Here is a 25154-nt window from a genome sequence, read left to right on the forward strand (position 1 = left end):
AAAACCGCCAAACTCACTGGTTTGACTGGAATCCTGCTGCTGCACAATTTAACGTGTTTTTAGATTGGGTTATGGTCGAGAATAAGCTTTATGTGGCCTCTCTGGACTCCATATATTTGCACTAAGTTTAGTCGGGCACCATTTGCAGTCATCAGCTGACATTTGAAGCAAAAAATTCAGGTAAAAAAAAAAAAAAGCCGCGTCGCCGCACCACTTTTTGGGCAAGCTCCATACCAGAAACCGGAGACTTTTTTTTTGGGGGGGGGGGCCAAATAAGAATCAAGCCCCCTTTTCATTTTTAACCCTAACCCTGCTTATTAATCCAACAGGATCCAACTACGGTAGTCTACGTATCCGTTGGGTACTGTTGGATTAAGCAGTAAACCCCTTGTATATTATTCCTGTTAAAATCTGTTGGATTCAGCAGGCAACTGAAAGCATTCAGAGTCAGATTCTGTTGGGTACTGGTAAATAACACCAAGTTGGACTTTGTTGGAGCCAAGGCCCAATTTCATAGTGCTGCTTAACAGTAAGCAGAAAAGTTGTGCTTACATGTACTATAGCAGAAAATCATGCTGCTGCTTAAGCACTATTTCATGCTAACGGTTGCGCGCGCATGGAGATTTCTGTTGTTACGTCACTGATTTAAGCAAAGTTTTCTTCTGGGGTTAAGCGTGCTTTTGCTGTGCTTACTGCTTAACGGTCCCTATGAAATAGATGGAGGCTCGGTAAGCACAAAGTCGGCTGTTAAGGCACAGTTGGATTCTGTTGGATTGAGCATGCCAGTCATTTTATATGTTCAGGTACCCAACAACTTGGCAAGTTGGGTTGTGTGGGGCTGTGTTGGATTGAGCAGGAAACTCATGAGTAACCGTCACCTCCATTAGATTTAGCAGGGTAGTCCTGTAGAACTACTAGGGGTCAGGGTTAACAAGAGGCTAGATCCTCTTGGAACTTAAGTCTAATGGACTATTCAGACCATGAATATTCATAGCCTGATAGGAAGACTCTGTTAGAGCCAATGAGGCTTAGTTTGAGATTGATTGATGTGTCACGTCCAATCACATCATGGACCGTCACCATCATCATATTTCCCATCGTCCGATTTAATTAGGAAAAGCCCAATGATGTGGAAGATAAAAAAGATTGCATGGATTAAGAGCTTACGGTATATTGGAAACTCAGGTCAAAGAAAACACTATTTACAACAACAAACCTGAATTTGACGGTCCTTTAAAAGCTGTGATCCTCGACCCCTTTGTGAGAGGTTGATCGTTGAGGAAGTAAACATGTAGAAAAGGACACGTCCATGTTACAGTTGGTCACCTACCTCTCCTGGGCAGGATGCAGTCTGTTTTGACAATTCACAAACCATTGTTTGAACAAGGTGCCAACAAAGCGTTTGTTATACGTTGCCTGTCATTTATTGTGAGAAAAATACAAAGCAACTTGTGAACGGAACTTCCTTGATCCATTTGAAAGACAAAACCAAAAAAACAAAAAAAAAACCCACCTGTACGGTCAATATCTGGAAAATATCACGAATGCGAAATGATATTCCTTTTAGACTTGGAGACTACTCTCATTACACGGTCTAACAACTTTTTTCCAATGCAATAAGTTGTTGACAAGGCATCTATTAGCTTAGTTTCTGTGTCGCCTGTGTGTCCGTACAAGATAAGATAGGGTCAGGATACAGCTCATAGCTTGACACAATTTGAAGTAATCTGGAGGTGTCAGAGCTGATCATTGCAGCCATGTAGGAACATAGCGTCTAGGATCAGGCGATACCCATGCATTGACCTGTGGGAAACTACACAGTGTGGAGAGACAAATAGTCGGACAATAATCTGTCCTTGTAAATTACTTTTAACAAAATCTCTCGATCATCATCAATAGTTTATTACAAGATCTAAAATCAACCCTGCACATTAAACAAATCAAGAAACTAAACTTAGCAAACTGTCCTAAATGCAGGGGTGATATTTGTCAGAATTTTGTCTGATTTCAGAATTTTTGTCAGGATATTAACAGATTGCAGGATTTTTTGTCAGGATTTTTTTGGGTCAGGATTTTCCCTGATTTCAGGAATTTTCGTCAGGATTTGTTTTGGTCAGGATTCTTCCCGGTTTCAGGATTTTCCAAGAATCCCTTTTACAATCTTGATTTCCTGAGGTGATACCATTTTAGAACGTGTTTTATCCTACATGTATAAAGGTTTATATACATGTAGAAGAAATGGGTATTCCAAAGGGTGCTTAAAGGGAATATATATACAACATTTGCAACTTTACACTTTTTTTCAGTCCAAATTTTGTTTGCTATTGGTTACATGTTCATGAACGGGTGCAGGCCAGCTAGACTGGTTCCCTTGCCTTACAATTTCCGGCATCTATAAATTGATCCATTTTATCTTAAGTGGAGTCAAGGAACCAGACTACTTGAACATTTTTGTTTTTCTTGGTTTTTCCAGCATTTTCAAACACAAAACTTCAAACATGTCAGTGTAGCAATATTTGATCTATTATACTAACCCCTCAAATAGTTCATTTCTGAAAATTACAGCAAAAGCCAATGATGTACATTCCCTTTAAGAAAAAACAAACATATACCATAAGCACTGTCAATGTCAGAATTTTCAACAATCGATATATTGAAAATCCAATATCAAGAATATTTGATATATCGATTGTCTCATTTAAAAGTTAAAGACCATAAATCATTTTGTGGATTTTTACTTTTCCTTAAAGGGGCACTAGGTCCTGAAATCCCCGAAAATGTTATGTTTTGGATTGTTTACTTAGCCTATTTCAAACATCTGGTTGAAAGAAAACCAACCTAATGTCTTACCGTTCCCGAGAAAAGACGAAAAAAAACCCGCTTGTTTACATCGGACATGACGGAGTACGAATACGTTTTTCGTGTCGTTCTCATGTACGCTATACACGTTGTGTGTCTCGGGAACAGCGCACGGTGACCAATCACCAATGCGAAAAATTGTGGTTTCTTCAACGTCCGCAAAAGGCGAACACTTTACGCGTACGAATGAAATCACAACTAGCATCCAAACAGCTCGAATTTATGGGGTCGCAAAAGTGGACCCCGAAATTCGTTCTCGCACGCATAATACAGGAATAACACAAAAATGCTCAGTTTTGAAAGGATAGTTGTGTGGATGTTTATATCCTACTTTTAAATGTTATTTCCGATTATCATCATCTCGTTTAAAGCGCGTTTTGTAGCCCAATTGGGCTGTTCCAGGACCTAGTGTCCCTTTAATCTCACCCCTGTAAATGGTTTTCTACATGTATATTGTCTCTGTTTTGTACAGTCTTGATACATATTCACCTCCCCCCCCCCATACAAATGCATGTGTGAAATGTAACTGGAACTTCTTTTTTTTTTTTCACCATCAGAAAACCAACGAGCATGAGAACGAGACAGGAATCAAAGCTAAAGAAGCCAGGAAGTACATCTTCAACTGCTTGGATGACATCGCTGGAGTCAATTTCCCCACGGACCTGGAAGGAACAGAGATGCTGGCCGAGAAAGCGGACAGGTGCGGGCAACATTCAGGAGTCATTCATGAGACATTACTTTTAGATGATTTACTCTACGTGTAACCATAGACAGATCATTCAATTTGCCAACAAAAAGGCAGACGTGCTAGGTTGAATTTCACTTGAATACTGCAAAAAAAAATAATACCGCAAAAAAAAAAAAAAAAAAAAAGATAATGAAATGGTTTCAAGTTGCTTGATCCTAGACGACTAATATGCTCTGGTTATTGATAATGTCATCAATGATTGGATTTCTAGTGAAGGGGCGTTTTCTGCCTGAAATCCCCGAGAATTGTTTTTGTTGGATTGTGTACTTTCAAAGGTTCAAAGGATTATTAACTTCCGAGCTTACAAAGGTCTGATTGAAAGGAAACGAACCTAACGCCTTACCGTTTGCAAAAAAAAGACGAGAAAAAAAAACTGGTTGTTTACATCGGACATGGCGGACATTTTGTGGCATACGCATACGTATATCCAGCCGTGCCTATTCAATGTACGGAACATGTTGTGTGTGTGACACATAATACCCACAGCACCAATACACAGATGTTGTTTCTCGCACGTCCGCAGAATGCGATGCACTGATGGAACGTGTACACCAGGATTCACGACTAGTATCCGACGGCTCGATTTTTGCGAGTCAAAATTGTGACTCCCGAAATTCATTCTCGCAAGAATAACACAAAAACGTTTATAATCCTACTGTTGAATGCACTTTCCAATTAACATCATTTCGTTTAAAAATGCGTAGCCTAATTTGGTGCATTCCAGGACAAAATGTCCCTTGAAACAAATGATGATTTTTGAGAAAGAAAATTCTTATTTTAGTGAAGAGCAAGTTATCACCTTGTAAATTAGAAATTGAAAGTAATGTAGAGATAATGAATTAACTTCTGTTTCAGCAATATGCAAGCATTGAGGAAGAGATCTCATAATGGTTTCAGTTTGTTTACAATTATGCTTTTTCTTTTTCCTTTGAATCAGGAGAGAGTTTGTGGATTTATTGAAGAAGATGTTGACGATTGACCCAGACAAGAGAGTGACACCCTTGGAGGCCATCAACCATGCATTTGTGACATTGGCGCACCTGGCCGAGTACGGTCATTGTAGAAAGTAAGTGGATTAATTGCTACTCAAAGAATTGTCAAGTTATCAAAAAGCTGTAAAAACCTTTGTGTAAATGTACTCGAGCTATTGAAGACATTTTGCTAATGTCAAGGCAATTTTTTTTGGGGGGGGGGGGAGAGTACAGCTGTAAATTGATTAAAATACGCTTTGGTTTTTTGCCTAGGTAGGCACTGAAGATTAGATTGTTTTACAATCCTGCGAAATCCTCCAGCAATCGCTGTCAATATGTTGAGGCAGTGTCAGTGACATCCTGGAGCAGTGCGGGGGATTTCAAGGATAATCTAGGCCTAAATTTATGCACGGCTAAGCATAAACAACACAAGGTCTGGCCTAAGACCTTGACACAGTGCATTCTCCGAAATCGGCAACACGTTAAACCATAAAGTCTCAATCCTTGGAAATCCTGCACATATGCAAGGAGGATATTTTTTTAGGATTTGGGAAGGCTAGGGTTAAAAAAGGAGGTTTAAATCGAACAGTTTAAATAATGTCATATGAACCTGTTATTTTGTTAGTGTGAAGTCAAGTGTACGAAGCATGGAGGTATGTAAGCGGCCGGGACAGATCTACGACGCGAACTCTGCAGCTATCCCAGCAAGCTTTGCAGGTGTGATGCCGGTCACGTCAACCACGGGAAACCTGAATATTGCCTTCAACAATCAACTAAATGCAGCACTACAGAATCAGGTAGAAATCACTGTCTGGTTCCCTGTCTCCTTAGTCTGGAGCTCACATACCTGTACTGCATGATTTGAATGGGTTGTGTGCAATGGTAGAAAGTCGTCACTTACAGTTACTTGTTCTTGGGTTGGAGAGGTATCCCCATAGAGCTATTTTACATTGCTAGAGCGCTAGCTCTCATTCCCCACGCGGAGATACCTTTTAAGCTGTCCTGGGCGCAGACATTTTGAATTCATGTGCGTGTTTGTGGAACAAAATAAAATCACAAGGAATGGATTTCGGATAATGTACTCTAAATGCAACGCGCAAGTACAACATGCGCGAACAACGTTAGCATGTTTTCTGTGAGTAGGGCGGTTAAAAAACGTCACGGCAAAAATCATCTGCAGTGCCTATGCATTTGCGTTTGTGCAAGTTTGCGCATGAAATGCTCATTTTTTAAGTGTGCGTTTCGGTTTTGGTTGTATCGGCTTCGATAACGCACCTTTATAGAATACCAATGCAGACGTGCAAATAGGTGTACAAAAGCTGCACTAAATTTCCAGTTCTCCATAGGTTTGTGCACAAACATGGATGCGCCCAGCAAGCTTCATTTGCCCAGCGAGTTGACACTCTAATAATTTAATATAGCTCTATGGGTACTCCACACACACAGCATACTTTATTTAAGTGCACTTTTGACCGTAAATCTTAACTTCACACTTGCATCATGAGGATGATTTGAAACATGGTTTATGGCATGTCTGCAAAGTTCAACACGATTGCAATGCATTGCTGAAATCTTAACCTTGTGTTAAAAATGATAATTTTGTCAATACCACTGCAGATATGTGACCTGTTCTGTCAAAAGCAGACGCTTCTGGGCAGAGGTTGAAATTGAGATAGGGCCCAAAAACGCTGTTGGGGGGGGGGGGGTGATTTTTATCGATTTTCAAATGTTTGCATATTTGTAATCCTGAACATGTCGAAAATATATTATAAAAGTTTGAAACCCTAATTTGAACTCTACATGTACTATTTTTGATGATTTTGATAAGGTATATCAGTTAAAGAAATAACTGTTTTGTGACGTTCGTGGCCATTTTCTCCATTTTCTACTTTTCGACACAATGAACTTCAAAATAGCATAACTCTGCCCAGGAATGACCGGTTTCAAAAATTCAACCACCTATTAAAAGGAAAATGTACATATTTTAACAATATGTAAAAGTATCATTTTCGACCTTATGCCCAGAAAAGTCTGCTTTTGACAGTACAGGTCACAATTATGTTCGTCATACCCATGCTTGTAATGTGCTATGATTGAGCCCCTCTACATTTCTGTCATTTTTAAATCATGTGTGCAAAAGGCCATTCATGTAAGTCGGCAAAATGACGAGTTACAGCAGATGTCGGCATTCGCGTAAGTCGTCACAAATTTTCTGGTCCCGAGAGAGCCGACTTAGCCGGAGTTTACTGTACTTTTTAAGCTGTCCTGGCGCAGACATTTTGAATTCATGTGCGTGTTTGTGGAACATAATAAAATCACACGGAATGGATTTCGGATAATGTACTCTAAATGCAACGCGCAAGTACAACATACGCGAACAACGTAAGCGTGTTTTCTCTGAGTATGACAGTTAAAAAAATGTCACGGCAAAAAACATCTGTAGTGCCTATGCATTTGCGTTTGTGCAAGTTTGCGCAGAGCAAAATGAAACGCTCATTTAGTAATTGTGTGTTTCGGTTTTGGGTGTATCGGCTTTAATAACGCACCTTTAAAGAACACAAACGCAGACATGCAATATAGCCGTACAAAAGCCGTACTAAATTTCCAGTTTTCCATAGGTTTGTGCACAAACATGGATGCGCCCAGCAAGCTTCATTTGCACAGCGAGTTGACGCTCTAATAATTTAATATAGCTCTATGGGTACTCCACACACACAGCATACTTTATTTAAGTGCACTTTTGACCGTCAATTTTAACTTCACACTTGCATCGTGAGGATGATTTGAAACATGGTTTATGCCATGTCTGCAAAGTTCAAAACAATTGCAAGGCATTGCTTAAATCTTAACCTTGTGTTAAAAATGATAATTTTGTCAATACCACTGCAGATAATGTGACCTGTTCTGTCAAAATCAGACTCTTCTGGGCATAAGATCAAAAATGAGATTTTTGCATATTGTTATAAAATATGTTCTTTTTCCTTTTAATAGGTGATGTAATTTTTGAAACCAGTCATTCCTGGGCAGAGTTATGCTATTTTGAAGTTTATTGTGTTGAAAAGTAGAAAACTGAGAAAATGGCCACGAACGTCACAAAACAGTAATATCTTGAACTGATACACCTTAACAAATCATCAAAAATACTATATTTAGAGCTCAAATTAGGGGTTCAAACGTTAATAGTTTATTTTAGACATGTTCAGGATTACAAATATGCAAAAATTTGAAAATCGAAAAAAACACCCCCACAGCGTTTTTTGGCATTAACTTCATTTCAACCTCTGCCCAGAAGCGTCTGCTTTTGACAGTACAGGTCACATACTGTACTTCATACCCATGCTTGTAATGTGCTATGATTGAGCCCCTCTACAGTTTTGTCTACAGACAATACATGGCCCAGATACCATGCTTACCTGCATCCATGCCATACCAGTTCCATTTCATTCAATGTTTTGTTTCACCTTATTTTTGTCACACCATTTTTCTGGATCTGTACCCTGACGTGACATGCAATCACCTGCCTCGATACCTCTTCTATCTCATTTCATTTATTTTCTGTATGCGTCTCTATTATTTTGTCACACGGTCTTTCTGGATTGTACCTTGATATTACAATTGCACACCTGTTAATTGCCCTTTCCCCCCTTCCCTTACTAGGGTACCTCACAGACAATCACCACCTCTGTACGACCCCAGGGTAATGAGTTTCCATTCCTTCAGTACCATCTTCAGTCTGGTCCCTATATTCCCTATCAGCCTCCGCAGATAGCTCAGCGAGTCTCACAGAACGTGCAGCAGCAACCAGCGGGGAGTCAGTATCCCAGACCGGACCCATTCCAACAGGTCAGTCAAACACCGGAGGCATTCAGGCCACCCGGGCCCAATTTCGTAGCGCTGCTTACCAGTAAGCAGAAAAGTTGTGCTTACTATAGCATAAAAATCATGCTGCTGCTTAAGCACTATTTCATGCTAACGGTTGCGCGCGCATGGAGATTCTATTGTTACGTCACTGAGTTAAGCGAAGTTTTCTTCTGGGGTTAAGCATACTTTTGCTGTGCTTACTGCTTAACGGTCCCTATGAAATAGATTGGGGGCCCGGTAAGCACAAAGTCGGCTGTTAAGCAGCGCTATGAAATTGGGCCCTGCATGTTTCTGTAGATTAGCTCAGCCACTGTCATTAAGATCAGGAACTTATTCATTTGTTACATTTGTGTGCACAAACGCATGTCCGTTTTCAGTTAACCCTCGATAACGGTTGCTAGATTTTTGTCATTGGGAATTCTTTTGTGTTGCAAAATGTAGTTATCAGTTTCTTTATTTTGATACCAGACACTATTCTTTTAGGGTACGTCTCAAAAGTGGGAACGTTCCCGTTCCGTATGGAGTAAGCGTGAATGCGCACAGACCAACGTTCGCAGGCCCGATCACCTGGTGTTCCCGGGCTGTTTCCATGCGGAACAACGCATGTGCCCAATTGGAACAAGCGATGATCCCAATGGAACATTCCAAGCGTTCCAACTTTTGAGACGTTCCCTTAGTTTTCTCGTTCCCTTGGTTCATGTTGTTTCATTTTGAGTACTGATACACTGGCATACTGGTTCTTGATTTCAAGCAGAAACTCTCGCATGCTAATGCCCTTAGAAATATACTTTGTAGCATACAGTTGCAAACATGTAGTGCTTCACTGCACCGTTGTGTAGTCATCCTGTTGGTCAGGATAAACCACAATCCAACCACTTGTGACTCAACATGCCCAGGCCGTCATCTGCTTCAAGGCTCTTACCCACATCCGTTCAGTCTACAGCACCCAAATCCTTTAAAACAAACACCCCCATAACAAGTCCAAGTTAATCAGGCCCTGCCTTCAAATGCCACACTTGGCCCGTTACCTAGGGATTATCCATTTCCTAAATGGGGGGTATCCTGCACTTTGAGCTGTCAGTTTGATGTTTTGGTGTTGCAGGTGTTGGGCCATTTTGATGTTAGTTGCCTCATCGTCTTCCTGTTTCTAGATCCTTAGTGTCGCATCCAACAAGAGTCTTTACTAAAGACTACTGTCCCCCTCCCAACCTTACTATTCTGATTAGCCCATAAATACAATTAAAGCTTTTTACAAAAACGGCAAGCATGCATCTGTTACTATATCTATACACAGAAATATTGATATTCTTGACTTAACCAATGTAAAAACTATGCATGTTTTGATTTTTTGACTGTTTTTATTTGCAACCTGTTTATGACGACAGGAATAAATGTCAGCATCATGCCAGGAGATAATAACATTGTCATAAATGTGGCGTTTTGGCAAAATGAGACAGAACTGGGCAGAGGTCGAAATGAGGGTTTGCAGGTATTAGAAAAGAGAACAAAATTCTCTTTGTGATACTGTTAGTTGCATTTCAATCGAGCATTCCATTGACAAGTTATGGCTGTTCAATTAAGTTTGAATATTTTGACATGTCAAAAAGAAAAATGCTGAGAAAAATGCCTTAAAAGTTTCGAGTTTTGTAGTTGTGAAAATTAAAGATGCAAGATGTTTTTCTTTCAAAACATTTGTATTCCACAATTTTGATGTCATTTCTTTAAAACATGCGCAGTAGACATATCAAAGACTACAAATATCAATAAATGTGAATATAAAAAAAACAAATACCCTAATTCAGTTTTTGCATTTTTTTACTACGGACTATGCCCAGTTCAGTCTCATTTTGCTACCTCACAGATTATCGTGCATTGCATATTATACACCCAAATTTCCTCAAAAGGTCAGCTTCACTACATGTGTGTTCATTTTCCTGGATTATTATGAGTGTACTTGGAATTAAAGTAACTAAAAATAGAAACATTTGTTGAAGTACTAAACTTTGTACTTGTACAGGATAAAAATACCACGTCCGGCTTCTGATTAATAGTTAGCATGCATGCAATAGTTAGCAGAGTAGACGTCAAATTGCCTACTCATTATTAAAGGGCCCATGCAATGTCATTTGCTAATGCAATCCTTGAAAGTGCACCCTTTGTGTCCCAATTAACCTTGTTTTCAATTTTTATTTTGCCATTTTCAAGGGTATTTTGGTGCCTTTCTATTTTTTATACTAATGAAAATTTACATATTCGCAAGCAAAAGTGTGTCATTTCAGGCATAAACCTCAGTGTTATTAGCTATTTCAGCGCCAACAGTTGCCCAAATTTTTGTTATTTTGCGGTGGTAAAGTTTCTTTTCTTTGGTGATTTGTTGTTTCAGTGGAAAAGACATTAAAGGCAACGAACAAACTTTTCTCACACAAGTTTTCAGTGAGCAAATGTTTGGGTCACATTTTGAACCGAAAACACAGATACTAAACAATGTCTTCCTGAAATGACATCACAGCAACAGTGCCATAAGCTGTCAGGAAAAGGTTGGACATGTTTAAAGAAGGGTAGTTTTCAATAAAATAAAAGAAAAAGGGATGTCAAATAGTGATCATACATTTAAAAGGAATAGAAAGTTGCACAAAATATATTCCCAAGACAAATTCGTCTCATGGTTGCTTGAATTCATTGCCTCATTTCAAGTAAAGATGTGGACATTTTTTTTGGTTTAACTTTATAGTCGCTGCAGATGTACCCCCTGAGAGTTGAAAACAGTGTTCCCATAGTAACACAAGCACCGCAACACCAGTCACTCACAATACAACATCAAGTCTTTACACAGGTGAGACAATCATAGTCAGAATAGAAATAACTGCATGAATTCACTAATGCCAATCAACAATTGTTACCACCAGTGCAGTGCCTGTCTAAAATGTGCATGTTCGGGAAAAGCAAATTGCTTTGCCACTGGTATAGGTTGCATACTTGCAGAGTTTTTGAGAACTGCTCGTGCAAACAACGCACACTTATGTCAAAGTTTGTGCCAAGTTTGAAGTTCGACCACCTACAATGGTCGCTTAGTCGACTGCAAAAATAACGGATGTTATCATGTTTGTGGTTATGTTTTTGATTTCAGAGAAACATGCTTTTGATAGCTTAACCTTATGATGAAATACAGAATTCTCAATTCTCAGAAAAGGAAGATGGATAACCGAAACGGGATATCCATGTACGCATGACAAAGAAATGTGTGTTTGAGATACTGTTAAACCAATCATATGAACAGAGTGATCATTAACCCCTTAAGGACGGGTGTAATGGGGACATTCCTCCACACATAGAGCAAGTGGCCCGCATGACTGCACAGCCTTTGTGTGGTAGCGGGACTGCACAAAAGCAGCAGCTGTGGAACTACCCACTAGCTGTGTGCCACGGCATACCACAGCTGGCAACTGCATTCCAATGAGGATTAGTGGCCGCGGCCATGACCGCTTCCCGTCCTTAAGGGGTTAACTCTAACCCTGCCAGACACAACACAGTGCATCAGGTGCAAAAGTCTGGTGCACTTTGATGCATTCAGCTACCAACACCAGTGCATGAAGGCCGCTTCTGAGACAATGAGAGCTAGTCCCATTGAACAATGCCACAGTTGTATCCTGCTGTATTCAGTGACCACCGACTCTGAGGCAGTTTGTCCTTGAGACTTTTGGCCTGATGGATCTTGCTACACTGGGCAGGCTTGTCACTTAGGCAAGTGTTGCATGTTGCTGCGTTTGGCAGGGTTTCTAGCCAAAATACCCTGAAGGGTTAGAGTTAAATGCATCTGGAATCACTGCAGGACAGAAGCAGAAGAAAAGTCTCTGTTTTAAAGACAAATCAGTTGAAACTAATCCCAAACCCCTTTTTTGTTAGGAGCCATCCCCAATCCTACAAAATCCTCCAATTGCCACCATGTAAAAATTGGATTCAGCCTCAGTCCTCCAAAATCATCCATTCTTACTGGATTTTGTTCAGTAGAGGGTTAACCGTTGCCTCAATCCTTCAAAATCCTCCAGCAATCACTGTTAATGGGCTGAGGCAGTGCCAATGACATTCAGAAGCAGTGCGGATGATATGGAGCATAATGCAGGGCTCAATTATGCATGGCTGAACATAAACAACGCAGAATACAGCCTATGAACTTGATGTAATGCATCCTACAAAATCAACTGACACTTGTTTAGCCATTCAGCCTCAATCCTCCAAAATCCTCCAAAACTGCCAGGAGGATTTGGGAGGATTGAGGAGGAATTTGGAGGATTAGGGTTAAAGGGAATATACATCATTTGCTTTTGCTGTAATTTTCAGAAATGGATGGAATTGGGGGTTGGAAATATATAGCAAATATAGTTACACTGACTTTTTTGAGGTTTTGGGTTCGAAAATGCTATAAAAACCGAGACAAACAATCATTTTCCTGTAGTCTGGTTCCCTGACTCCATAAAAGAAGAAACAGCACAGTTTACATACATTGGGGAATTGTAAGGTCAGAGAACCAGTCTAGCTGGCTTGTACCTGTTCATAGGTGTGCAATCGATAGCCAGCAAGTGCGATGGTCAATTGGGGCCAGCATTTGAAAAAAAAAAACAGTTTTTTTCCAACGCTGGTCGGCCGACCAGCATTGGAAAGTGATACAAAAATACCACTTTTCTTGAAAATGACAGTATACCAGGTGCCATGATTTTACAGGATGCTTTACACTGTCATTCACTAACAGTCCAGCAAGGTATTTCAAAATGATTTGGTAGTTGTATTTTTTGATGTTTGCAAATGTTGTATTTTCCCTTTAATGATGCCCTTGAGGAATTCTGGTTCAAACTGCGCCATCTTTGTGATCATTACGTGATGTCTTTTGTGTGTGTATGTATTTTGATTGGTAGAACTCTGGACTGAATGGTCATCCCAATGGCTCAGTGGTGGCCCACGTAGGGCAAGCACACCAAGCCGGCGCACCGACCCACTCCTTACAACCCATCGCTTTACCTCTGTCCATGGGTAACGCTGGGCAACAAGGCTGGCCTGGACCAGCGGGAGTGGGCCAGAATCAGACGGTGCTCCTCAGGGTAAGAATGGCTTCCGTATAGTCCATCACATCTGTATCCCTCTCACACCCTAGGTATACGCCATACCCACCCCCTATCCGTCTACATCCTACGGCTTTACCCAAGTAATAGGGACGTTATGGCCTGAAATCCCCCAAAATGTTATGTTTTAGATTGTTTACTTATCTTATTTGTGGAGTGCTGTGGCCTCGTGGTTAAGGGCACTGATTCATGGTCTGTGGGTAAAGCTGCAGGTCATGGGTTCGAGTCCTGGCGGGGTCATGGTGCGTGTGCCCTTGGGCAAGGCACTTTGTCACTCATTGCTTCTCTCCACCCAGGAGTAAATGGGTACCTGTGAGGGCAGTGATGGTTATTGTGATTGAATTAGCTTCCTTGCGCCTAACAGGCAGCATCGAGCTGTATACTCCCCAGGGAGCTGAGATGGTATATGGAATGTTTAATTGGCCCAATGATTAGGGGTAATAATAATGTAAAGCGCTTTGATCTTAGTTAAAAGCGCTATATAAGAACCTGTTATTATTATTATTATTGTTTCAAAGGTCTGGTTGAATAGAAACTAACTTAATGTCTTACCGTTCCCGAGAAAAGACGAAAAAACCTGGTTGTTTACATCGGACGTGGCAAACATTTTGTTTCATATGAGTACGCATTTCCAGCCGTGTCTATTCAATGTACGATACACACTGTGTGTATGTATCACATAACACACACAGCACCAATACACAAATGTTGTTTTCTTGCACGTCCGCAGAATGCGATGCACTATGCGGCAGGATTCACAACTAGCACTCAATAGCTCAATTTTTGAGAGTCTAAATTTTGACCCCCGAAATTCATTCTCGCATGGTCCTTGCAAGAATAACACAAAAATGCTCTGTTTTTAAAGGATGGTTGTGTGGACATTTTTATCCTACTTGTGTCTGCTCTTTCAAATTAACATAATTTCGTTTAAAATGCATTCAGTAGATCAATTGGGTGCATTCCAGGATGTAATATAACGTTAATGGGTAATGCAGTGCTTCAAAGCTGGTCTGGTACCCATCTCTTAACCCAATATCACACCCCACCAGTACTGTATTCACACCCTGTCCATACCGTACCTCACACCCCACAAGTACCCCCTACACACCGTGTAATGCCCCATTCACACCCTAAAAGTTCCCCCTTACACACCTTGTCATACTCCATCTCACACCCTACAATACCCTGTACGCACCCTACCAGTACCCCATCTCACACCCTACAAGTACCCCATACACACCCCATGTGAACCCAGTACCCTATTCACCCCCTGTCTGTACCCCATCTCACACCCAACTAGTACCCTATTCACCCCCTGTCTGTACCCCATCTCACACCCTACAAGTACCCCCCGTACGCACCCAGTGTGAACCCAGTACCCTATTCATCCCCTGTCTGTACCCCATCTCACACCCAACTAGTACCCTATTCACCCCTGTCTGTACCCCATCTCACACCCTACAAGTACCCCCCCCCCCCGTACGCACCCAGTGTGAACCCAGTACCCTATTCACCCCCTGTCTGTACCCCATCTCACACCCTACAAGTACCCCCCATATGCACCCAGTGTGAACCCAGTACCCTATTCATCCCCTGTCTGTACCCCATCTCACACCCAACTAGTACCCTATTCACCCCCTGTCTGTACCCCATCTCACACCCTACAAGTACCCCCCGTACGCACCCAGTGTGAACCCAGTACCCTATTCATCCCCTGTCTGTACCCCATCTCACACCCAACTAGTACCATATTCACCCCCTGTCTGTACCCCATCTCACACCCTACAAGTACCCCCCGTACGCACCCAGTGTGAACCCAGTACCCTATTCACCCCCTGTCTGTACCCCATCTCACACCCTACAAGTTCCCCGTACACATCCTGTGTGAACCTAGTATTCTGTTCATACCTTGTCTGTAGCCCATCTCACACCCTACTAGTACCTATACACACCCCATCTTTAACCCATCTAACACCCTCTCATTTTTGTCTTGCTTTTGCAGAATGGTCCAGTCCAGTCTTGGCCTCCTAATGGTCAGATGTTCCTGTCACCATGGCAACAAGGGGCAGCAGCTGTGGCACAGCAGCCTGTCATTCCGGAGACACAACCTCTTGCAGAAACTTGGAGGTCGGTACCCTTAGGGTGTCCCCAAAGGTCTCGGATGTCTTTAGCTTTGCAGCAGTCAGAACCTAAATATGACAGTATATTTGGATGTGATGGATATATCAGCTGTGCTAGCGTCTAAGCATTATGTGTACAGGAAGTTCTTTGCTAGACCCTAGGCATTCTTGCTGTGATCACGGCTGGGCTATGTCTGACCTGTATCAACACCCATGGGCTTTCCTGTACTGAAAAAAAACTTCCATTCTTACTCACTGGCAACTGGCCGTTTACATGTCAAGGATATTGTGCATCCATTTCAAAACTATATTGCTTGTTCTCCTTTTTTTCAGAAAGTGTTTCAAAAGAGTGATTTTATTCCAAATTTCACGTGCAATTCGTTGTGTCTGTGCAATATGGTTGTAACTCGATTCTGCAACAAAGTCGTATCTCGTACGAATACGCTCCATGCAACAAGGTCTCGCGTATCGCGACGTCCATTGACTTCGTGTGTGCATCTGGGTAATTTTAAGCCAGATACGACCTTTAGACATTCAAAACTCGCGTTTCACGTACATGACGTAACACGCCATTTTAGGAGATACAACCTTGTCGCACAGACACGACTAATTATTTCCACTTAAGTGTATCAGACCAATCTCTCGTTCCTTGAAGGAATGGTCATTGTTTAATGTTAATCCTTACACTGCTACCAACATGAATCTTGCACAATCACTTCACGAAATCTGAAATCAGAATCATATGGCTGTTGATTATTGAGGAAACGTTTGGAAAATGGTCTTTCAATCTCTGGTTAGAATCAGGTTGGAAGTTGAAAGGAAATGTGTGCCTTCCTTTTTACCTGACTTTACCGCCACCTTTGATGTTGTCATAACCTGTACGTTAAAGGGAAACTAACCTGCTGATGTGAAACAGCGGTGGCCCACGTTTCTCTTAGCTGGAGTTGATCACATTGTACCCAAATGAACGCTGTACAGGGTGTGTAAAAAAAAAAAGCGAAATACAAATGTCGGGACTCTTGTTCTAGTGAAGTTCTGCATGTAGCACTTTCAAAATCTAGGATATGAAAGCCCAATTCATAAGCTTTCTTTTAGTACAAGAATCATTCAAATCACTCATGTACTTTTCAAGTTACGGAATTTTAAACACAGCCACCTTATTTTAAGTTCTGTCCCCGGATCCCAAAAAAGGCCTGCGTTCTTTCAGCAAAACGAACACAATTCTCACACTTCATTGTGTGATTTTTTTTTTGCTGACAGAACACTTGCCTTTTTGTGGTGTTTAAAATTCCGTAACTTGAAAAAAACATGAGTGATTTAAATCATTCTTGTACTAAAAGAAAGCTTATGAATTGGGCTTTCATATCCTAGATTTTGAAAGTGCTACATGCGGAACTTCACTAAAACAATGGTCCCAACATTTTGGTTTCGTTTTTTTTTACTCACCCTGTTTTGTAAACCAACATTCATCACATAGTGTTATTTGTGCCTGATCAGTTACTGATCATATATCCCATGTGTCACTTTCTGCTCACGTTCTCTTCACCTGAATACAAATGAGCTTCATACTTTTGAGGTTCATGGTTGTGAGCTTCATACTTTTGAGGTTCATGGTTGTGAGGTTCATACTTTTGAGGTTCATGGTTGTGAGGTTCATGGTTTTGAGTTTCATGGTTGTGAGGTTCATGGTTGTGAGGTCCATGGTTGTGAGGTCCATGGTTGTGAGGTTCATGGTTTTGAGGTCCATGGTTGTGAGGTTCATACTTTTGAGGTTCACGGTTGTGAGGTTCATGGTTTTGAGGTTCATGGTTTTGAGGTTCATGGTTTTATTTGTTTCTTCTAGACGGCAGTATGTGCCCACTGCAACGATGTCATGGCGACCATCTGACGACCCTGCATTCATCTCTGCGGAGCAAAGCCCAGCTATGTTTCATATGGATGTGGAAGGAATTTATGATCATGTAGTTGAGGTGAGCATTGAAATTCATGGTCGGCGCTAGACATTTTATGGTCAGGGGTAGAAATTTTATGGTTATACGTTTATGATTTTATTTGGCCAAATGAAAAAAAAAAGAAGTTTTCTCATCCCCGACTGATTTCTTTTTCCTGCCTGACTCCTTTTGTTTTTTTTAAATTCATACTTGCGCAATGTATTTTGCACATTTTGTCCATGTACGTGAGGCGTTCTGGTAAAATGAGACAGAACTGGGCTGAGGTCGAAATGAGAGTTTGCGGGTATTAGGAAAGAGAATACAATTCTCCTTACAACACTGTTTGTTGCACTTCAATCAGGCTGTTTGTTGACAAGTTATGGCTGTTAAAAGTTTGTATTTATCAACATGTCAACAAAATAAAATACTCGGAAAAAAGGCCTTTAAAGTTTCCAGTTTTGTATATTTGTGAAAATGAACGATGCCAATTTTTTTTCTTCTTAAAAACACCTTTATTCCACAAATATCAATAAATCTGAAAATCAGAAAAAAAAATTACCGCCATTTGCTTTTTTGTATTTTTCTCCACTAAGGCCCATGCCCAGGTCCGTGTCATTTTGACAGAACGCCTTGCATATTGTCTTTTATTTGTTTCCAACAACATTGTAGATACGTAGAAAGGGTATGGCTCCTTTGAGAAACAAGTTTGTATCAGCAAAAAAGTCGCGAAAAGGGATGAATCCATATTAGAAAATCCTAATGGAGATTTGAAATTTGCATTCATATATCTAAAAAGAAGCTAGAGTTATTGTGATATTTAGAAAATTTGTGTTTATTTGTGGGGCACTGTGGTCCAATGGTCATGGTGTTTGACTCATGTGCCTTGGTACATATATTTGAACCCTGACGGGGAACATGCTGCTTGTGTTCTTGGGGAAGGCACTTTACTACATTTGCCTCTCTCCACCCAGGAGTATAAATGGGTACCTGTGAGGGTAGACACCAAATTGCGCTGATCTCAAGCTGCTGCAGAAAAATGGCATCATTCCTGATGAACAGGGATAATAATGCGCATTTGATCATATTCAGATGGAATTTGCGCAATATGTGTATAAATTATTATTAAAGAGGTTGTGGAATGCTCGAAGACATTTCCGTCATTTTTCGGGTATATGTAGCCTAAGGTGTGATGAAATAAAAACGACTATTGTTTCTGTCATAAAATGAGGACAAAAGGTACTTTTGAGAGCTGTTTTTCAAGTCCTGTCATGCCTGTTTCGACCCGAACGTGCAATTTGTGTAAAAGTCGTCGTCGTGGGCAGCAAACAAAACACAGTAAATCGTGACGTAATAAACAGGACTCCCGATGCAGAGTAGCATCAACGAGTCCTGTTTATTACGTCACAATTTACTGTGTTTTGTTTGCTGCCCGCAACGACGACTTTTACACAAATTGCACGTTCGGGTCGAAACAGGACCTGAAAAATAGCTCTAAAAATTACCCTTTGTACTCATTTCATGACAGAAACAATAGTCGTTTTTATTTCATCACACCTTAGGCTACATATACCCAAAAAATGACAGAAATGTCTTCGAGCATTCCACAACCTCTTTAACCACGCAGTCGACATCAGCAGCATTATTTAATTCTATAGTCGGTGAGTCATAATGTTAGAAATCCTGACAGCTTCCAATGTGCCTTCCAGCTGTCATAGCTTAAATACCCAACACACACAGTACACTCATATGAGCTAAGTTGAGGCAAAGCATTAGTTCTGATTGCATTGGTATGATGTTGTGTTATTTTGACAGCGCTCACAATATGGAAGTCACTACCATCCCATCATGCCTCTGACTCCCCAGCATGCATTGCAACAGCCTCAGTCTTGGAGTTCCAATCTACCCCAAGCAGCAGCACGCAGCTCCCATACCAGACTAGCAAGGAAGCAGGGCGGACAGAAGTAAGTCCATCAGAACTAAGCATGACCTCCACTGATTAAGACTTCATTTGAGATGCAGCTTGTCAGGAAATGATCAACCAACTCTATTACATCTTGAAAACCAGTCCAATCATGGACATCTGTAATTGACTTGGAGGTCAAAGGTCAGGAATTACAGACTTCCTGTAGTGTGCAGCTAGTAGTAACTAGTAGTCGCTATATATAGCTGCTCGGGCTGAGCGTATGGTGTATGAGTCAGATGTCATACAGAGTGTGTATTGAGGGTCGTAATCTGCTGCTGTCCTAGACATTCCCGTTACTGTGCCTTCCCTGGAGTCTCTGCCCATTACTCACCTATTACTGCAACACATGGGTCTACTCATTGCAACACTGATAACTATCACGAGATCCTTGTCATTCTCCACACATTTCAAGCTGTAATCTGCCGCTGGCAGACTTTGTTAAAGAGCCATTAATGAACGACCAGGAAAAAGTCATTTTGAATGAAGTACGCAAACTAATCGCCAAGTGCAGGCGCCAGGCATGTTTTTAACTCAACAGAGATTCTAGATTAACTTTTCTCTTAGTTTTGGTTGCATAATCTGTGCCTGTTGTCAAAGTTGATGTGATTAATTTTAATAAATACTGTGGAAACTTAATTTATTATACTGTGCAGATGGCATAGCAGTCAACGTTTAACATTGCATGGGCATGTTGAATGGTTAAGATTGTAGGTTTATCTTTCTATGATACACCATTCATATGATCAACTCTATTTGTGTTGTATTGCAGGACACATACAGCGGCGTTCAGCAGCAGTTTATCACCACAGAAATCCAAACGTGTCCGAGGTAGCTCCCCGCCTTCAACTATCACCCAGCCCCCGCCCCCCACCCAACCAGCTGCCTCGACCCAGCCAACGACAAGATACAACCGCAGTACTAAACAAGAGTCTAGTACCCAGAGGCTGACCGGTGCAAATGCAGAGGATTCCTATTCAACCAAGCGGGAGCCCATTGTGATAGCAGACTCACCGAGTCCCAACCCAAGCGTGATCACAATCAGCAGTGATAGTGAGGAAGAAACGGAGAAACCAGCCAAGGGGTGAGTCCTCTCAATTCAACAGCCAAAAGAAACACACAGTTATGTCATGTGGACATGTGTCAATTCGTGACGATACTGTAAGACTGAAATTTAGACTTTTCCTGATCACCCACACTACCACTCTCGCAACAGGTGTTCCACATTACACTCCAAGGTCTTCACGTCACTCTTTTCCAAGCGAAACACCCACAGCATACCATGACTGTGATTTAACCCTTGAACAGGGGAAAGTGACCTCATAAGGGTACTCCCCAGACTGACCATTACGTCAGTCCATGGTCAGTCTACCTTTACTCAGAAATGATGTCATATAAATTAAGTTTTCCTTATATGACATCATCTCCTATTTTCACCCAAAGTTAGCCCTCGGAAACATTTTCCCATTTTCATTGAGTTCTCCTTCTTCTCCCTGGGAAACCAGAGGCAAAGCCATAAGCTGATTCAGCCCTATGCCCTGGCCAGTCTTCATCTGCGATCTTCTGTCTCCTAATCCTGTATTCTGGTACCCAGCCATACCCATCAGCTGTTTCAGCCGTATGGTCTTAGGTTATACTTCTGTATTTAAACAAGACCCGGTAGAATTGAGTTCTTAAAAATAAGATAGTCTTTCCATACGGCTGAGCTCATACCAGTGTGTCTTTGTTTCTCCGTGTTCACTGTTCATCGGGCTCATCAAAGCTACAGCAACCGTAACATTAGCAATATAGTAACACATCACAAAGACTACACAATTCTAAATGTTACCATACTTTAAATGGTGGAATTCAAACCGAATTAAAAAACAATCGGGACTTAAATCCCACCGCTAATCATTGGCCCTTTATAATATCTTTATTTGATCATAGATGTGAGGATAAGATGTGCAAGGCATGCAACGATAACACCATCACACACTCTTGCTCCTTGAGTAGCTCCAACAGCATCCTTACACCGTCACCACGGCAACAGCATCCCTACTCCTCCTCGTCTTCTTCCTGTGACTCGTCGCTGGGCGTGTCGCCTCTCAAGATTGACCTAGAGAAGCTGCAGAGACAGAACGTGGTGAGTTGCGTCACCATCCGAGACACACCCGACGGTAGTCCACCAGTGGCAAGTAATGGTAATGTGGAGAGCAGCTACAGCATCAAGACCTCGTATCGTGGAGAAGCTGCCGACGGCATGGGAAGTAGTCGAGGTCACGAGCCAAGGAAGTCTCGTCGTAGAGACTCCCAAGTCATCGTAAGTAGACCACAAAGTGGCCATTTAAGTTTTCAGGAAAGAGTCAAAGAAGAAGTCCATAGCGACACGCAGGAGGAGATCCTGCATCCACTGAGGAAGTCTCAAGGTCGAGATCTGGTCTTGGCGTTGAAGAAAGAGAGACCCGCCCATCACTGCTCGGACTCGGCAATAGCATTTGTCAATCTCCCACCCCTTGAAGTCGACTCCGCCCCCAAACCACAACCCCAAAAGAGTTCCAGTAAGGATACCACAGTGACCACGCTACCAGCGTTACAACCAAACCCAACACATCACCGACAGCGCCCAAGTACCTTGACCATATCATCGCAACAGCAGTCGTCAAGAAGCCAACGGTCAACCAGGGCTGACCCAGTGACCTCACAAGTTCAGAGGTCACAGCATGATAGACCTGATCGCCACCGTGGTGTACCAGTCTATACATCCCCCACTGTAACACTACCCCCGTATTATCAGCAGCACAGTAGTCCTATCCATAAACCCAAGACCAGTCAGTCGCATACTGTGGTACCTGGTCAATCTAACGGCCAGTACATCTATTCCTATGGATCCACACCTGGCATTAACTCTCCCTTAACTACCACCCTACCCCCTCAAGGTGCTCATATTCATTACAAATCTTCTCTACCGACTCACCTGCCTCCCCCAGCTGTGTTGCATTCACCTTCAGCCTCTACCGCCTACCATCCTGGTATGGCCCCGCCCCCAGCCCATTACCACCCACAGTACAACAGGCCGGTCTACCTACGATCACCATCAGGTAACATCTACAGTACCTTCCCGCTAAGCCCTACCAAGACCCACCCCCCTTACCAGTACTTGTACCAAGGCTTTACAGGCGATTGACTTGTTGCCTTGCGAGACAAATTCGCTCAACTCCACATGTGAACAAAAAAGTGACCTTCAACACTGGGGGCGCTGTTTAAATGAAAATGAACGCTCACTATGATTGCCGAGCAAGGACATAACGGGTGATACGCAAGCTATGCATTTGTAGCTGTAGTCTTGGTTATTGGTTTATGCCAAGGTACTCCTGGCCATCCGTGAAACCACCAATCAATCAATTATGACTCGATGGGGAACAGGTGCATTTACTGTACAGTAGAGGGAAATACCAGGAGAACAGGTTGTTGGAATACCAGGGTATATGACTTCAATGTTTTTATACCACAACCATATATCCCACGTATGATTAGATGAAGTGCACAACATCCGATCATGACATTGACAAAAACAAACCGGATCGATCCACCATGAAATTCAAGAGGCATCCAAATTGTTCAAAAGCAGTTACCTGCAAATTTTTCCTTTTCGTCATATTTTCAGTTGAGGGAGTTTGCCTCGCAGTTTTCCCATACGTGTGGTTTGGGAAAATGCATGTGTGTTGGATTTTTTAAACTCTGTGTGCATGTGTTTCAAAAGTTTGAATTGATTCTTAATAATATCAAGCATTGATCGGCGTGAAGTAAAGAACTGCAGTTCCATGACCTTTGACCCGTCTTTGACCCGGCTGTGAGCTTTTGCTGCAGGGTTTTAGATGATGGATGAGTCATGATTGGGTTCGTGTGGCTTTGGTTTAGAATGTATTTGATTGGGGAATTCCCATGTTGGAATAACCACTTTTAATGTTTTAAGAATGGTATGCTTCACAATAAGGAATGTATCTAGTGTTTTAATCTTAGCTTTTGATCCTAATGTATGGATATGTATCGGAGATGTTGTCATAATGTCTTTTTTAGTTTAGTGTCTGAGCTTTTGTAGACTCAATGTAAGTGTTGCCGAAACACAATATTAATTACATTAGCATTGAAGACTTTGTTTCCCTTTTAAATATTCCTATTTAAACAGTATATAAATATATTGACTTTGAAGTTATAGTTTTAACTTGAGCACATTTTAATGGAGCGCAATGTGACGTTGCATGTAGCTAGGTAGCCTATCATTGTATGCATAGCACAAGAGTTTCAGTTTTCTATCGTGGGCATGTAGGTTGCAGGAATATTTTAGCTTGACTTAGATGAAATTTTGGGTGTGTTGCTTTGAGATTTAGTGGTTTGATATGCCAAATCCTGAACAGCATTACAATACTTAAGTCCTATGTACTCTGTCTTAGTCGACCTATTTAATGTCGGATACCCGTAATCCATTTGTAACTAAATATTGAAGGCCTGGATTGTGAAATGCATGTGGATTTTTTGTAAAGTAATAACCGATCCACTACAGCTGTGTATAAATGGACTTGTAGAGAAATCCTTTGGAGCGTTGTACAGATAATGTGCACTGGCGTTGTGGGACCAGTAGTGATTTCAACGTCCCCTTGTAAAATATTCAGAAGATTTGTAGAAAAAAATTGAGCATTAACTTTGTAATACACTGCTAACGTTGAAGCACAAACTAGCTGAGATTGGGTCAAGTGAAATAATAATAATAATAATGTGATAAAAAACTAGATCATTGTACATTTTGTAGATGAAAACAAAGAAGACTATTTTTATGGCTACGGAATTGATTGTATGCTTGCAATGCCAGTGACATGGTGAGGTGTATCTGTTGCTTGATTGTTCATTGCGCTGTTATTATTGTGAAATGACTGTTCTACAATGTACAAAATTTCCAGTTGTATCGTGTGCTGAATTGAATGGTATTATTGCTTATTATCGGTTTGTTCTCTAATGAATTGGTGCAAGTAATTGGTTTAGATTAGTTGAAGATGCAGTTGTTGTTTTTTCTCCATGTGCCATGAATGCAAGTCTTATTGTATCAAAGATCTTCCATTCACTACTCACTAAGTATCAGTGAAGTACAAACACCAAACAGTTGACCGAAAGATTTCATATTATGTAAACAACGCAAGCTTCTTCAAGCCGAAGGCAAATTCTGAAACATTGTGGATTTCTTAACACGGTCATTTGACTTGAAATAGAATGGGGATTATTGAAACATAAGATTTGCATATGTTTAATCTTGGATTAAGTTTCCAATACTATTATTAGCAGTTAGTACTTGTTTGATCTTGTGATAGCTGTCAAATCTTCGCCAGCTGTAAGGCTGTTGGTCAGCTGTGTCTAACTTTATGGTGTGAGCGTCTGTTTGGATAAAAAAAAAATGAACTTGTGTTGCTGATTTGTAAAAGATTTGAAGTATTTTTGCTAGACACTTTGATGTTGTAACATCTTGAGTAACCAACTCGGATTCCCTGCTCTCACAATGTCTTTCCCCGGCTGTCCATTAAACTTAGTTACCATGGTGACCATTCTGCTGCCAAAATGA

General features: G+C 41.3%; 1 protein-coding gene across 1 annotated transcript in view; it reads left to right on the plus strand.

Moving 5' to 3' along the window:
- Nucleotides 1-24806, plus strand: part of LOC119723995 (homeodomain-interacting protein kinase 2-like) — a 43432-nt gene extending 18626 nt beyond the window's left edge. Inside the window, exons 5-15 of the mRNA XM_038194920.1 lie at nt 3417-3559; nt 4545-4673; nt 5204-5375; nt 8236-8421; nt 11171-11272; nt 13350-13532; nt 15556-15680; nt 17517-17643; nt 19417-19565; nt 20337-20648; nt 21494-24806. Of these exons, the coding sequence (XP_038050848.1) occupies nt 3417-3559; nt 4545-4673; nt 5204-5375; nt 8236-8421; nt 11171-11272; nt 13350-13532; nt 15556-15680; nt 17517-17643; nt 19417-19565; nt 20337-20648; nt 21494-22730 (2865 nt within the window). The 3' untranslated portion in view covers nt 22731-24806. The remainder of the gene's footprint in view (nt 1-3416; nt 3560-4544; nt 4674-5203; nt 5376-8235; nt 8422-11170; nt 11273-13349; nt 13533-15555; nt 15681-17516; nt 17644-19416; nt 19566-20336; nt 20649-21493) is intronic.
- Nucleotides 24807-25154: the final 348 nt, after the last annotated feature.

Source organism: Patiria miniata, unplaced genomic scaffold (genome assembly GCF_015706575.1).
Source record: "Patiria miniata isolate m_02_andy unplaced genomic scaffold, ASM1570657v1 HiC_scaffold_1, whole genome shotgun sequence".
NCBI classification, from domain to species: Eukaryota; Metazoa; Echinodermata; class Asteroidea; order Valvatida; family Asterinidae; genus Patiria; species Patiria miniata.